The sequence below is a fragment of the Lotus japonicus genome, chromosome 1 (genome assembly GCF_012489685.1).
Source record: "Lotus japonicus ecotype B-129 chromosome 1, LjGifu_v1.2".
Taxonomy (NCBI): Eukaryota; Viridiplantae; Streptophyta; class Magnoliopsida; order Fabales; family Fabaceae; genus Lotus; species Lotus japonicus.
Window position 1 is genome coordinate 80,062,985 of NC_080041.1, and position 14,566 is coordinate 80,077,550.

Genomic DNA, 14,566 nt, shown 5'->3' on the forward strand with positions numbered 1-14,566 from the left:
AGAATTCAATTAACCCACCAGCAGATAGAAACAAATATAGTTCAGCAATCTGATCTGATGTAGGTCAAGTGGCACTATGGACTATTCAAGTATTCAGCAACGATTGATGGAAACATTTCAACAAAGGATCAATCAGCAAGAACTCATGTACTTTTCAGTCAAACTTATTTTAGAGACGGCTCTGGCCTTTTTCTTTGTCCTATCCATTATTCATGAACAACTTCACTAGATACTGTTTCATGAAAGTAGCATCACATATATTGCTGAAATTTTTAGATGCAGTAATTACAAAAATTGAAGGCTTAATTCAAATTTCAAAGTTTAAAATGAAGACATAAAAAATGAGGTGTGTATATATCATTGTTGCATAAGAATTATTTGATATTTCTTGAATAATTAAAAGCATAAAAAGTATAAAACAACTGACATTGACAGAATCCCATGACCCATACAAATAAAGCTAATATCCTCAGCAAACAGCGACATAGAGTTTACTAGAAAAGAGAATCTTGAAATGCCAATTCCATATAATAAAAACTTATGTGTCCTCAAGAAAATAGCAATTTGTAAGCACATAAAAATAAAAATGGAAGGACAAACTAAAACAGCCCAGTACATCCAGAACAGACTTGAATGCCTAAAATCTCAGCACCCAATGAGATAAGCAACAAGCATCTTCTCCCTTGAAAAACATATAGGGGAGAAGTTCAATTCTAATCAGCAGTAAGATATCTTCACTGCTGTTCATCGGGTTTTGCTGGTGCTTCTTTAATTTCATCTGCTCCATCATCCTGAAACCACACCAAAAGATAAACAAATATCAATACATTGATCAAGTACAGAAAATTTAAAACATTAGCATGTTTTGATCAGCTTCTCTTCTCACAGAAGCTTCAACTTCAGAATCAATTGTAGAAGAACTATCAAACATGCACTGTATGTGATTTTGGCAAACTCAAATCAATACCTGCATGTCGGAGGTCCAGAGGGTGAGGTTATCACGAAGAAGTTGCATGATCAAAGTGCTATCCTTGTATGATTCCTCTCCCAAGGTATCCAATTCAGCAATCGCTTCGTCAAAAGCCTGTGAATACAAAAGCAAAAAAGATTCTTCATGAGCAAACGATAACAGCCACAAAACAACTAACAATAAGGAATACTCTTGCTACTTGTACAAAAACATTTTCACAATGAAAAAAAGCTAAAAGAATGTACTCCCTGGGGATTACTTGATTACCAATTTTGTGTGGGTAAACCAGTAGTCAAATTTCTATTGGTTGTGAGCTATTTATTGGACTCAAAAAACATTTATTGTCAATCTACCCGCCAATAAAACCTTGAATACTCATTTTAGGTGTAGGTAAAGTTGCAATGATGGTGCAGAAAAGCAAACTATCAGTTCCGTATTCAGTTACTACTAGAATCCAACAAGTAACATCATCGTTGCTTCAACATTCATGAAGTGTATTACGGAGTTGCCATAAAGTTAATCCAATTAATGCACAGCAAGAGTTGCAGATTCCACCACAGAGGGCTCAATTCCTCCATTTTCTCAGTTAACATTCAAAAACAGTGATCAAAATACAGTGAACGAAATACAACCAACACAGGTCAAATGTTCAATTATTCAGTCTCGCGAAATCTAACCTGTTTTGCGAGGTTGCAGGCACGATCAGGAGAGTTGAGAATCTCGTAATAAAACACAGAGAAATTCAGAGCAAGGCCGAGCCTAATTGGATGAGTTGGTGGCAGTTCTGAATTTGCAATATCCTGCATTAACAGATAAACACATTCATTCATTAGACAACACAGAATCATCATAACAAAAGGCCACAATAGAAAGATTCCAATTCAAATTGCTCATAATGAAGAATCACAGATATCATTTCTTTCATCTGCAATTCAAAGTTCCATAGGAAAAAATTCAACAGAAGTTCATCATACAAATCAATTTCATAGAAGCACAGAGAACAGAGAATCTAATCTAGATTATGCTAATCAATAATCATGCAATTTGAAAAACAGAATAACACGAATTCATGATGTGAACTCCGGATCACAAATCTAGAGAACAAAACAAACAGATCTGAACCGCAAAATCGGAGAAAATTTTGAGAGGAAAAACGGTTAACCTGAGCAGATTTGTAAGCGGCGAGGGTGCTCTCAGCGGCCTCCTTACGCTCAGCGCCGGTCTTAAACTCAGCCAGATACCTATGGTAATCTCCCTTCATCTTAAGGTAGAACACCTTGGAATCACCGGAGGAAGCAGAGGGGATGAGTCGCGAGTCAAGAAGCTTGAGGATACCGTCGCAGATGTTGGAGAGCTCGGACTCGATCTTAGATCGGTAGTCGCGGATGACGGAGACGTGATCCTCGTAACCGCGGCTCTCCTCCTTCTGCTCGATGGAGGAGATGATGCGCCAGGAAGCGCGTCTGGCTCCGATCACGTTCTTGTAAGCAACGGATAGGAGGTTCCTTTCTTCCACCGTGAGCTCCTCGGTGTCGGCGGCGGCGGAGACTTTCTCCATGAACTCGACCATCTCCTCGTAGCGCTCGGCCTGCTCGGCGAGTTTTGCCATGTAGACGTACTCTTCGCGAGGCGAGGGTGCGGCCGCCATTGTTGAATTGTAGAGAGAGAAAGCGAGATCTGGTTCTAGAGAGAGAGAGAGAGAGGGATGGGGACGACGCAGGAGGAGAAGGAGAAGAAGAGAGACGGAGACGACGAAAGTGGGAAAATGATGGTTTTTGAGGCGAACTCGCGTCCGAAAATTACGTTTTGGGAAGCGTGGTGGGGTCGTTTTTTGTGATGTGATCTGGACCGTTGGATTGGTGTTTTTGTTATTTGTTGTATTTTGATTTTATTATTTATATCTGGAAATTTGGAGTTATAGCTGTTTTTGTTTAATTTTAAATTTTAAAAAAGGAAAAGAGACAGCTGTCAAACGCTGTGTTTTGATACTTTTTTTTTTTTTTGCGTTGGTGCCTTTGTCATTTGTGTTGTGAACCTCAGAAACCCCGGGAATAGGATTCCATTTTTGTAAAAGTTATTTTTGGTTACAAAATTTGAAGTTGGAGGATGGGGTTCTAGTTTAAGGAAAGAAAATTTAAGGGCTCAAATAGTATTTACAAAAAATTTGCATCTACTTCGCGCGTAACATCTTGAATAAGGTTTTTTTTAGTTGAGTTCTTAAGCTCAAATAGTTTGCAAGATATTTTGTTTTTTGAGTTCTTGGATTAAAAAATTATGTTTAGTCTAAGTTTGTTTGTGATTGATGATGTAAGCTCTTTCTCTATTGCGATCATGTCTTGAGTTTGTCTTGCTCCGTTGGATTCAGGAGTTTTATGGGTTGTGTATACTGGACGCGGGCCAAAAGGCAGGACTAGTTGATAAGTTTGTGAGTTGTACTCTTTTACGTCAGGATGAGATGACTATTTGCAGCATTGTATAGGAAATAAATGAGTGGTGGGCGCCCTGGGTGTGAGGTCTATCTTTATTTTTACTATTAGTTTTGGTTTAGGTCCTCGATTTTCCTTCATTGAGTTTTTTTCTTTTTGGGTCGTGTGATTTTTGTTATTTTCTCTTTTGCATGGTAATAGGCAGTTGTGTATTGCTTTGGATAGTGAGAATTTTTATTTTTGTTATCATTTTGTCATATTCATGAGTTTAGTATTTTCCCTCTACTAATATAATTGGATGTAAGAAAAAATATTCTCTTAGAGCAACTCCAATGCCAAATTCCTTATTTGGTTTCTTAACACACTATTCAGCACTATTCTACACTATTCATGTGGGTCCGTACTGCCACATCAGACTTAATGAACTCCTAAAGAATTGAAGCAGATTTTGCTCCAACCCATGGTTTCTTAAATTACTATTTAAAGGGTCACACCCGTGTCCCACCATACAACATAAATTTATAATATTTATTTTCACCCAATTTAGATTTAAAATTTAATACTAAATCAATACTTCAACTAAAAAATAATTTAATTAATATTTAATCATAAAAGCGGTTTAACCGGTCAATTCACACTCAAACGCCCAGAAAACCGGTTCTAGCCGGTCTAAACCGGCCTGGACCGATCAATAACAGTGGGATGACCGGCTAAGCCGGTCAACCACTATATATTCTATTTTTCCTCACACCCTCCTTTCATTCTCAAACCCTAGCCGCCGCTCCTCTTCTTTTTCCTCTCTTCTCTCACGCTCTGTCACCTTCTCCTGATTTCTCAGTTCAAATCAATCTCTCTTCTTCTTCTCCGGCAGCTCCACCCCTCTTCCTCCTCTCTCGCTCACCCACTGGCCAAAACCCTTTTTCGATCACCCACTCGCTCTCTCTTCCTCCTCTTCCGATCGCTCTCTTCCTCCTCTCTCGCTCACCCACTCACTGCCTCTTCCGGCCACGCCACGCTCCGGCCACGACGCAGCCTCCACCGCCCCTCTTTCATGCATGCAAGTCGATTTGAGGTGAGTTTATGTTGATTTTGTTGATTTTCGTCAATTCCTTTACTCTTCTATTGAATTTCTCTCATTTCCCTTCCAGATCGGAGCAAAAACGACCAGATCGGAGCTCCTGTTCTTCCACACAGTCAAGATCACACCCTTTCTCCTTCTATCTTTTTTTTTCTTTTTTCCATGTAAAAAAATTCATCTTTTGTAGTAAATAAATTTGTTCATCTTCTTTCTTCTGAACATTTCATTAATAATTTTGTAATTATTTTATTGTTGAATAAAATTTCTGGAGTTATGGTTTAAGAACAAGCACTGTGTTGATATTCCTTCATTCTGTTGCCTTTCCCTCTGAATTCAGTTGAAGCAAGTGAGAAAAAATATTAGCTTTTAATGCTAAGAAACCAAAAAGCAGAGTTCCTTGTGGAAGGAACTCTGCACTGTTGCTAAGAAACCAAAACTGTCAAGTAGGCAAACTCCAATGCAGCCACAAAATAAGAAACGTTTCTTAGCAACTCCAGTTGGGTTAAGAAATTAGCGTTGGAGTTGCTCTTAGACTCTGTCATGTTTTATTGGTTATTTTTGAAAAAGATTGAACCGAAAAGTTCAATTAATAATGATGAGTTTTGAATGGAAAAGGAATGGGCTGGATTGGTTGGTAATGGGCCCGGTTCAAGATAGGATTCGACCGGCCAATGCTTGGGCCCTTAAAAGTGCTTTTCTTAAAAGTGCTTTTTTTCAGAGTAACTTTTTCTTTCTTCGGTCGTCGTTAATTAAGAACATTGGAAGTGGTAGGTGGGGGCATTGTGTTGTTGCTATTAGAAATTAGGAGGCCTATACTCAACCACAAAAGCTAGCTCAAGAGTTGAGGTTTGCACTACCCTTATAAAGCTTATCTTGGCTCTATCTCTAGCCAATGTGGGACTTCTAACACACCCCCTCACGTCCAGGACTGAACAACCTGGAACGTGGGAACAACAACAACGAGTGCCCCAAATATGGGAACTCTCCCCAACAAGTGGTATCAGAGCCGATGGTTCGTGGGACCATGACGGCTCCTTGTGTCGAAAGTCTTCCTAGCAGTGTGGCTAGGTGGCGGGTTCCGTTGGCAGCGAACGGCGGTGCAAGGTGGATAGCTTCCGCAGACGGGAAGACCATGGGTGATGTGGTTGAGGGACTCACACTTGAGGGGGAGATTGTTGGAATCAAGTGTTAGGGTCAAGTCCCACATCGGAGAAGTCAAGGCAAGAGGGAGAGTTTATAAGGAGATGTGACCCATAAACCTAATGCCTTAAGGTTTTGGGTGAAAGATGTGGTGTCCAATCCACTTTGGTGTGCTCATGTAAGCCCAATGTGATGATCCCCCGGTTTATCCTCTTGCGGCCCAACAGTGGTATCAGAGCCGATGGTTAGGCGATCATGGTGACGGCTCCTTGTGTCGAAAGTCTTCCTAGCATTGGTGGCTAGGCGGCGTGTCCCGTTGATGGAGATCTAACGGCGGTGCAAGTAATTGAAGGTTTGCGCTTGAGATGGACTCACACTTGAGGGGGAGATTGTTGAGATGTCAAGTGTGAGTAAAGAAGTCCCACATTGGATGGTTAGAGGAGAGATGAGCACTTTATAAGTGAGAGAACTCATACACCCATTGCCTTAAGGTTTTGGGTTAAGATGTGGTGTCCAAGATCTCTTTGGTGTCTCCCCTCAGCCTTGCCTCATGGGTCCTCGCCGTGACTCTCCCCAACAGTTGCAGGCACAAGTCACTTCCGCATCTCATTGTCTGAAAAATCTGGTACCTTGCTTGATACCTCTTTTCAATTTTTGCGATAGGATATCAGTATCTATCACAAAATTTCAAACTAAAATTGTTCCATGAATGATCAAAGGTAAAATTAGTGGGAGATTTTATAAGGAAAAATGCTCTGTGCAAAAATCACCACTAATTTACAATTTCATAATTTCACCGTAAAAAGTATCAATATTAGCATCGGATTCTATTAGCAGCGGCTTATAAAAAAAATTAGCGGTAGATTTTATTTCCATCTCTAAATTATATCACGCTGATGTTAAAACATTTGTTAATATTTACATGCATTAGTGACGAATATTAAAGATGAAAAAATATATGTCGTTGTAGATTGATTATAATTAGTGATGATGTATTCGACGAAAAACATCCTGATATAAAATTCATCACTAAGATTTTGTGATGTATTCAAATATTCGGTCGTAAAAGTTAAAAAAAATGTGGAATTGGGGTATTTGGAGAAAGGTTAGTAGAATAACTTTTTTACCCTCTTAAAATTAAGGAAATTACACTCTCTAACCCTTCTCTTCCTCTCGCTCAAATCCTTTGTCGCTCTCATTTTCCAAGAAGCTGGTTCATAATTTGCGTTACCATCACCGATTCTTCCAGAATCTCCACTTTGACAGGTGATTCCTTCGCATATCTGCAGTGTTGTGGTGTGTTCGGATGGATTTGTCTCTCATTCTCATGTTCCTAGGGTACTAGGTTACGGTTTTATAGCGTGTTTTAGTTCCCTGTTTGTTTGTTGCACTAGATTCAGATTCAGATACTGGTTTTATTGTTTTTTCTTTTTGTTCAGACTGCGTGAGCTGAAAATTCATGGTTACTGAGAAGTGTTGATGTTAACTGTAGTGTGATTATCCACAAATTCAATTTCAAATGTTAGTTCTATATCAACATAATGATTGAGAAGGGTTTGAGTTTGACCCCAATGATTTTCCTTGCTTCTGTTGATAGCTAACAGAATTAAGCTAGCAAAATGTAATGGAATTTATGCCTTAGATATTCATTCCTGTGACTGGTGTAGTTGAGCTAAGTAATGCTATCAATCATGGAAACTAGAGCTTACCTTGGTGGAAAGGACAACCATGCCTTAGTGAGTCTCTTCATGAAAAATGTTTGGATACACTAAGTTTAGGACTCTGGTTGCACTAGTAAACCCAGTGAATCATCATCATTCATTTCAACTCTCACCCAACATTGATTTAGCTAGGCTCAACATTGAAAAGGCGAAGATACATGGGCTCCACTGAGTTCTTCCCTGATGATATAGGAAATATACTTCTAAACAAGCTTAGCTTGGGGAGATGGGTGACCTAATTTTGTGCTTAATGTTGACAGCAGTGTTGTCAATCTCGGATAGCAGCCAACCACAAAAATACTATTGCGGTATAGCGGGATGGCCGCTACGCTGAATTTTTTGTATGGTTTATATAATATAACAATATGCATATAAATGATAAAAATACTCGAAATTCATGGCACTCATAATTAACGAAGCATGAAAGTTCAAGGTACCCAAGAAGCTTAAGTCTCTAATTCTCAAGCTGTACTGCCTAAAAACATGAAAGTTCTATATCACTTCTTCTTCATCCTCCTCCTACTAGACCAATTTCAGTATGTTTCCCGAAGCAAAAACCCTGAAATACCTCCCGAAAATATCCTAAATGAACTTTTTGTGGGTTGTTTTTGGATTTTTATCAGTTCCACCAAATAGCGCCGCTATGGCTGCTATTTCCTTCGCTTTAGCGGCCCCAACAGCTGCTACACCTAACTGCACCGCTACGGCTAGGCTAATTGTTGTGAGTTCATTTAGTCCTAGGCTCTGTTTAATTTAAACTTTCAACCTAACTTATTCATTGGCTAGGCTATCAAAGCTATTGCCTCTTTCTGAGTTCTCTGTCCTTTTTTTCTATCTGTATATCGGAAGTCCCTGTTTTCTTTTAATATCAATATAATGAGTGCTTATCTTGTTGCAGCACTGTAGCTACTTCTCAGAGCCATCTAGGTTTTGAAGATAGATATAATGTTCTGACCTAGCTTCTCACTGCAGGTTTTGAAGAGAGATCTTGGAAGGGAACTTGCCTAAGTTCATCTATTGTTTGACCTACCTTTGGTAATGCATGTTACTATTCTGGTGTTATGCATTTTATATATTTATCAGTGTAAATTCCTGATACTCTAAACTTTCCCACTCCTCTTTCAACAGACAAACCCCACAGACACTACTAACACAAACAATACCCAATCTTTTTCTGTGTTTTCTTCAAAAAATAAAGAATAAAAAAGAGAAAGACTTGGGAAATTCCGGTGAAACAACCACCGCTTCTTACCGCGTGATTGTCATCGTAATCTGCCATTCTCCCTCGGTTACCCATGAAACGAGGACGGGAATCTCCTTCAACCTCTTTCGGTCCACCTCAATCCAAAGCTAGACATGATCCTCAAGGTAACTTTTTCATTGCCTTTTGCACCATCCATTTGTTCCCACATTTTAATTTCCCTATTTTGAAGGGTGATTTTGGCTGTATGTGGATCTGGGGTTCATTGGTTTTGGCACTTCAGGCCTCCTTTGGTTGTTCATGTACCAATTGAAAGTAACGGGGAAATAAAAAAATTATGAGCTTTGTATTGGACATGAGCTTCGTTTGTTGTACTGGGTTGATAATTTTTTTGATACTAGGTTATGGTTTGGGTTGTAAAGTTAATAGTAGAGGTTTTCTGCTCCTGGTCTGTGTAATGGAAATCATAGTTGCGGCCATATTTGATTAAAAAATTACGTTGAACATTGCTGGGTTAACAATTGAATGTAAATGAAAGTTCGTGCTAATTTTGTGGTTATAAGTTCCTGCATGTATTGTAAAGGGTTTGTATGATTCAGTTGCGGGAAGTAAAGGAAAGAACTTTCTACCACTTGTAAATGTTTGATGAGTTTTTCAAGTTGCTATCATCTTTATTTTTCTTTCCTTCCTTGGTTTTCTTCTGGAAAGCTGATTTGGGGCTGTGGTTCTCGTGCTTATTTTCATTTGTTTCATCCTGTATAGGTGATGCAAACTTTCTGGAGGATGAAATTTTTGCCAGGAAAGTGGCTGATCATTACAGTGCAAGATCTAACCAGACTCTGGAAGAACGGGAGGCTAGTCCAATTATTCATTTGAAAAAGCTCAATAATTGGGTATGTGTTCTGTTGTGTAATATATGATTTGTTGCCACCAGAGTATTGCATGATTGCTGACAAATGGCTTTGTCAATTATGTTGTTATTAACAGATTAAGAGCGTCTTAATTCAGCTCTATGCTCGTCGAGGAGATGCTGTACTTGACCTTGCATGTGGCAAGGTGTTAATGGTCTTCAATTGTTGTTTATATACTACAAGTCATTCCCAGTTTCTTTGCTAAGCATTCAAGTTTATTTTATAACCATTCACCAGGGTGGTGATCTTATCAAATGGGACAAGGCCAAAATTGGATATTATGTTGGTATTGACATTGCTGAAGGCTCAGTAAGTGTTAAAATTTAATGTAATTCTCCACCGGTTTTCCTTGTCATTGTTCCCATAATCAGTTAACATCAAAGTTCTTTGTAGACAACAATTGAAGTTGCACTTATCACTTAACCTTAGTTTTTGCATGATAGTATACAAAGTCTTGTTTTTTGCTCTATCTGAAAGTTAATTTCAATTTCTTCAAATTAGTACAATCAGTAATTTTTTAGTTCCTTGTACAATTCAAGTCTCTAAATATTTCGATTACATATTGTCAACTTCTTTGTTAGTGGTAGCAAGTTTGCCATTGTAAGTTGTAACTATATATTTCTGTAATTTTAGGTGATGAACTTAAATTCTATTGCTCAACTCCTTTTTCCATGATGAAACATTGTATACCATATTGTGTCAAACTATTTGTAATTATCATGTATTTCTAGTCCTCATTGTCTGTTCCCTGAATTCAACTATCTGTCTAGATCAAAGACTGCCGTACACGTTACAATGGTGATGCTGACCATCATCAGCGACGCAAAAAGTTTTCATTTCCTGCTCGCCTCATATGTGGAGATTGTTATGAGGTGATCAATATTTCTAATTTCTATCTTTTGAAAGGATCATATTTATTTACTTCATGCTTGATAGTTTAACTCGTGTTTTGGAGTGCACTTCATATTTCATCTGTGTTTATTCTTACAAACACTAATTGTTTGTTTGGAAACAATTGAGAAGAGAATGAAAATGGAAGATGTGAAATTGGAAAGAGATAATGGAACTAGATGGAATCTTCGCTTCACAACCTTTTCTCTTTCCTTCAGATTCACTCCCCTGAACATCACTCTATTCAAACTGACCATAAATACGTCAGCATAGTTGAAGCTGAAATTTTTGGCACTAAAACTTTGTCTCCTCCCCCCAATGACTTTTTTCCTTCTCTTTTTTTGTTGCTGTTTTCTTCTGGCTGTTCATGGTCTTGTTAGCAACTATACTTCCTTCTCTTTAGGACTACTAAGTCCTTTCCCCATTTTCAGATTACAAAATAATGTGTTAGTGGTTTAATCAACTGTGTAGGTCGACAGTAACCTTATAGAATAGTTGTTGATCAAGTAAATTAAAAATTTATAAGTGAAAGCTTCCTTTACAGAAAATGATCTTGTGATCTTCAGCTACAATACTAATTTCTGTATATTGTTTATGTTGAAAATGGGATTTGATTGTTCACATCATTGACAATTTCAGGTTCGGTTGGACCAAGTTCTTGCTGATGATGCACCTTTTGATATTTGTAGTTGCCAGGTGAATGATACGCTCTTAAGTTCATTTTAAATCATCCATGTATGTATGCAGAAAGAGAAATGATGTGTTCTGCTAGAAATGTAATTAATAGTTTTAGAAGTGGCCTCTCCAATGTACAACATTTGTTTTTGCATCAAAGTTGATCCATCTGTTCTTGTTCAAAATTCTTATGCTTTTCTTTTATTGCAATTATTATTTTGATTTATTTGATGTCGAATTTTGCTCTTTGGTCTTGAGTTTACTATTGCTACCCTAATTCAAATTACATAATTTAGTGATATGCCTTCCACTGTCTGTTATTTCTTCAATATGCAATACAAACCATACTGTTTCAGTTGGCGCAACATAATCTCTATACTGTTTATGTACTTTTATCATTTCATACATCTTATGAATATTCTTCCATTGAAAAGTGTTGGTTGGGTTCTAATCTGACAGTTTTCAAATACTGCAGTTTGCAATGCACTACTCCTGGTCTACAGAGGCCCGTGCCCGGCAAGCATTGGCCAATGTGTCAGCTTTACTTCGTCCTGGAGGAATTTTCATCGGAACTATGCCAGATGCCAATGTGATTGTCAAGAAGCTTAGAGCAGGTTTTGGTGCAGAACAGTTATTTTTATTCTTGTAGAATAAATTCAGTTGTTGACAAAGTTCTATGGTGTCAATTGATCCATGTAACTAGCCTTATCAGTGAGATAAGACATAGTGGTGGTTCTTTTAAAATAAATTAAATGGAAATTGACGTGTTTTTTTATGAAGCCAGTTCACAAAGGTTTGCTTATATGTTTTAAGATTAAACCGATAATACATAGGGATTTGGCCTTTGTCATGTGAATTTTCTCAAGACCAATAGAAGGCTAATTTGTTTCAATTTTCTATTCCGCTTATCATATTTCACTTGACATTTACAGTGGATCACCCATGTTGGTGCTATCTACTACAAAAATTTTCATCTATTCCAGGAATATCATTTTTCACTTTCACTCTCTTCACATTGCTTATGAGATTTTCTAAATTCAATTGAATAGATGCAGAATGTATTTTGTGTGAACATGGGCTTCGCAAATAAGATGGCTTTGAAGGCCTACTTTTGTTTGTTGTCGTAAACTTTTTATTATGAACAACAAAATGAAATGTACTTTGCTGTTTTTTTTTTATTTACCCTCTTTTGATAAAGAAGGGAAAGATAGAGTTTTATGCTACACATGAGCAGGACCGACCATTTTTGCCATTCTAGATTTGAGATGCTATTTTCTCTTTGAATTTGCAGCTGAAGGACTAGCTTTTGGCAACAGTTGCTATTGGGTGCGTTTTGATGAAGAGTTTAAAGAGAAGGTAATTTTGTTCCTAATCCTGCTGCTGCTTCTTTTATTTCTTAATAGGTGGAACATTGTGATTTCCACTTCTAACCTGAATTTTTTGTGTGATTCAGAAATTTAAAGCATCGAACCCTTTTGGAATCAAGTACTACTTCCATTTGGAGGTATCTTTTCTTTTTAATCTTTTCCCTTTTCCTAAGCATCAAATAACTGTTTTCCCATAACACAAGGCTGATGTGGACTTTTTATGTCAAATTACCATAAGATGTGTGTCTTGGTGTAAGCACATACTAGTGTACCTTTGCATAATAAGTGTTATCATTTTTTGGTGACATTTGTATCTTATTTAGATCTCCTTAACTCTTGCGTGCTGTTAATACTTAGGCTACCATTTAAGACTCGACTTCTTATTGCAGGATGCTGTTGATTGCCCTGAATGGATTGTCCCCTTCCATGTATTCAAGTCATTAGCTGAAGAGGTATCTATCATTATCTATGAAATTTCCAAATTTTATGGACACTACTCATCCACCCTTGATTGTCTCCCCAACTATCAAGATTAAAATTTATAGCTTTTTAAGTTTAACAGTTTGGAGGAGAATGAAAGAGAGGGGAGGGAAATTAAGGGGGGCCAAAACCCCTCCTAACTCAATTTTGTCTCCCCTCCAAAGTGGGAAGATTTGAAGGGAAATAATTCGTATGATAAAATGTCATCCTCATATTTTGGATTTCAAAATTGTATTTTTAAAGTAATGCGATAAATGTAAATTTGCTTTAAAATCCCTCTTCTTCCCTCCTCTCCTGAACCAACCAAGACAACAAAGGTTATTTCCCCTCCCCTGCCCTGCCCTCCCCTTCCCAAACCAAACACACACTAAGCATTCCAGTTCAAAGGCATGTGCGTCTAGATTATTCATGTAAATTTATCTTTTGCAGTATGGTTTGGAGCTTGTCTTTAAGAAGAACTCACATGAATTTGTGCATGAGTATTTAAAAAAACCGGAATTTGTGGAGCTCATGAGAAGACTTGGTGCCTTGGGGGATGGCAACCAAGACCAGAGTATGCCTATGCAGCTATCTTCTTTTCAATTTTCCATTAAATTTCATCAAACATTAGTTTTCCCTGACTTATTATGGGAACGCCCTTTTTAACTTTTCCTGATAACAAGAATGTGTTATACCTCCATATCAGGTACACTCTCACCTGATGAATGGGATGCAGCATATTTATACATGACATTTGTATTGAGAAAGGTGAGTAGCAAAGTACTTGAGGTGGCTTGTTCATGTTGTAATGCTATCTTATGTCAACTTTTTCTTCTAAAACTTTGCACAAAATATTTGAAACTGGTTTTTCTTGTGAACTTACAGCGAGGCCAACCAGAAAACAACCAAGCGAGAGGTAGAAGAGACCGAGGGTTGATGCATATTAAAGAGGAAGACATAATGTATATTAGCAATGAATAACTTGAATGAAAACAACCACTACCGATACGATGAGCTCACACTCTAGGCTCTTACAAATTCTTTTGCTCCAAAACATTGAAATTTCCAAGTCCACAATAAATAACTGACAAATTTTCTCCCAGGATTTGTGATACCATCTAGATGGGAATTGTGGCAATGTAATTTTTACGAACTCAATAGACGCTTCTACATTCCTTTATCATTGTATTGTGTTATTCATTCAACAAATGACACTTCATTATTATGTTAGTTTATTTATTTATTCAACTACTAAATTAACATAATAGCCATTGTAACAACATGTTCAATGCCACAAAGTATCAAGTATGACTTGATAATGAGATCCTATTGGCAAAAGTTCCTAAAGTGTCTCTAATTGAGTATCATTGTGAGTAAGAGAAGAACGTATGTGTCGAGACTAGTATGCTAAGGATATGAGATATCACGCCATCACAGGGGTACATACATTAGTTAATGCTTAATGGTGTACTAACCTAACTCACCATGAGAATGTTTCAAGAAATGTTATATGATACGAGTGGTTCTCATAGCAACAATCATGTAGTGGCACTTTAACTTGATGTTACTACATATACTGCAGAAAGGGTAGACTACAATGGTGTGACTCAAAGATTAAAATAACGACGATTTCTAGGTATGTTACAAACCAAGTGTAGAAACAAAATTGACTAGATAAAATTTGTCCTTCCCACATAATTGAAGTTATGTAACTTGTTCCACTTGAT

The 14,566-nt window shown here is 37.6% G+C and overlaps 2 protein-coding genes across 7 annotated transcripts; one reads left to right on the plus strand and one right to left on the minus strand.

Moving 5' to 3' along the window:
• Positions 1-504: 504 nt before the first annotated feature.
• LOC130718028 (14-3-3-like protein) lies at positions 505-2,741 on the minus strand. The gene is made up of 4 exons (XM_057568467.1): positions 2,133-2,741; positions 1,648-1,770; positions 968-1,084; positions 505-791 (listed from the first exon to the last, which is right to left on the minus strand). Exons 1-4 carry the CDS (start codon positions 2,616-2,618, stop codon positions 735-737), a joined length of 783 nt encoding a protein of 260 aa, XP_057424450.1. The 5' UTR covers positions 2,619-2,741; the 3' UTR covers positions 505-734.
• A 3,990-nt stretch (positions 2,742-6,731) lies between these two features.
• LOC130718036 (mRNA cap guanine-N7 methyltransferase 1-like) lies at positions 6,732-14,104 on the plus strand. 6 transcript variants are annotated; one of them, XM_057568502.1, is made up of 15 exons: positions 6,732-6,880; positions 8,308-8,419; positions 8,534-8,703; positions 9,299-9,429; positions 9,524-9,592; positions 9,685-9,756; positions 10,218-10,319; positions 10,978-11,034; positions 11,489-11,627; positions 12,305-12,369; positions 12,467-12,517; positions 12,770-12,832; positions 13,290-13,413; positions 13,546-13,607; positions 13,725-14,104. In XM_057568502.1, the coding sequence occupies exons 3-15, from the start codon at positions 8,631-8,633 to the stop codon at positions 13,818-13,820; spliced, it is 1,104 nt and encodes a 367-aa protein (XP_057424485.1). In that variant the 5' UTR covers positions 6,732-6,880; positions 8,308-8,419; positions 8,534-8,630; the 3' UTR covers positions 13,821-14,104. The 6 variants fall into 6 exon arrangements, with proteins under 6 accessions (XP_057424485.1, XP_057424460.1, XP_057424468.1 ...); XM_057568477.1 differs by having other exon boundaries at positions 8,308-8,370; positions 8,464-8,703; XM_057568485.1 differs by having other exon boundaries at positions 8,308-8,370.
• The last annotated feature ends 462 nt before the right edge of the window (positions 14,105-14,566 follow it).

Coding starts and splice junctions, on each gene's coding strand:
- LOC130718028 (XM_057568467.1), bottom strand. CDS start 2,618: ATGGCGGCCGCACCCTCGCCTCGCGAAGAGTACGTCTACATGGCAAAA. Junction 1,771..2,132: donor CCGCTTACAAATCTGCTCAG/GTTAACCGTTTT, acceptor CTGTTAATGCAG/GATATTGCAAATTCAGAACT. Junction 792..967: donor TCTGGACCTCCGACATGCAG/GTATTGATTTGA, acceptor GTGTGGTTTCAG/GATGATGGAGCAGATGAAAT.
- LOC130718036 (XM_057568502.1), top strand. CDS start 8,631: ATGAAACGAGGACGGGAATCTCCTTCAACCTCTTTCGGTCCACCTCAA. Junction 8,704..9,298: donor AGCTAGACATGATCCTCAAG/GTAACTTTTTCA, acceptor CATCCTGTATAG/GTGATGCAAACTTTCTGGAG. Junction 12,518..12,769: donor AGTACTACTTCCATTTGGAG/GTATCTTTTCTT, acceptor TTCTTATTGCAG/GATGCTGTTGATTGCCCTGA.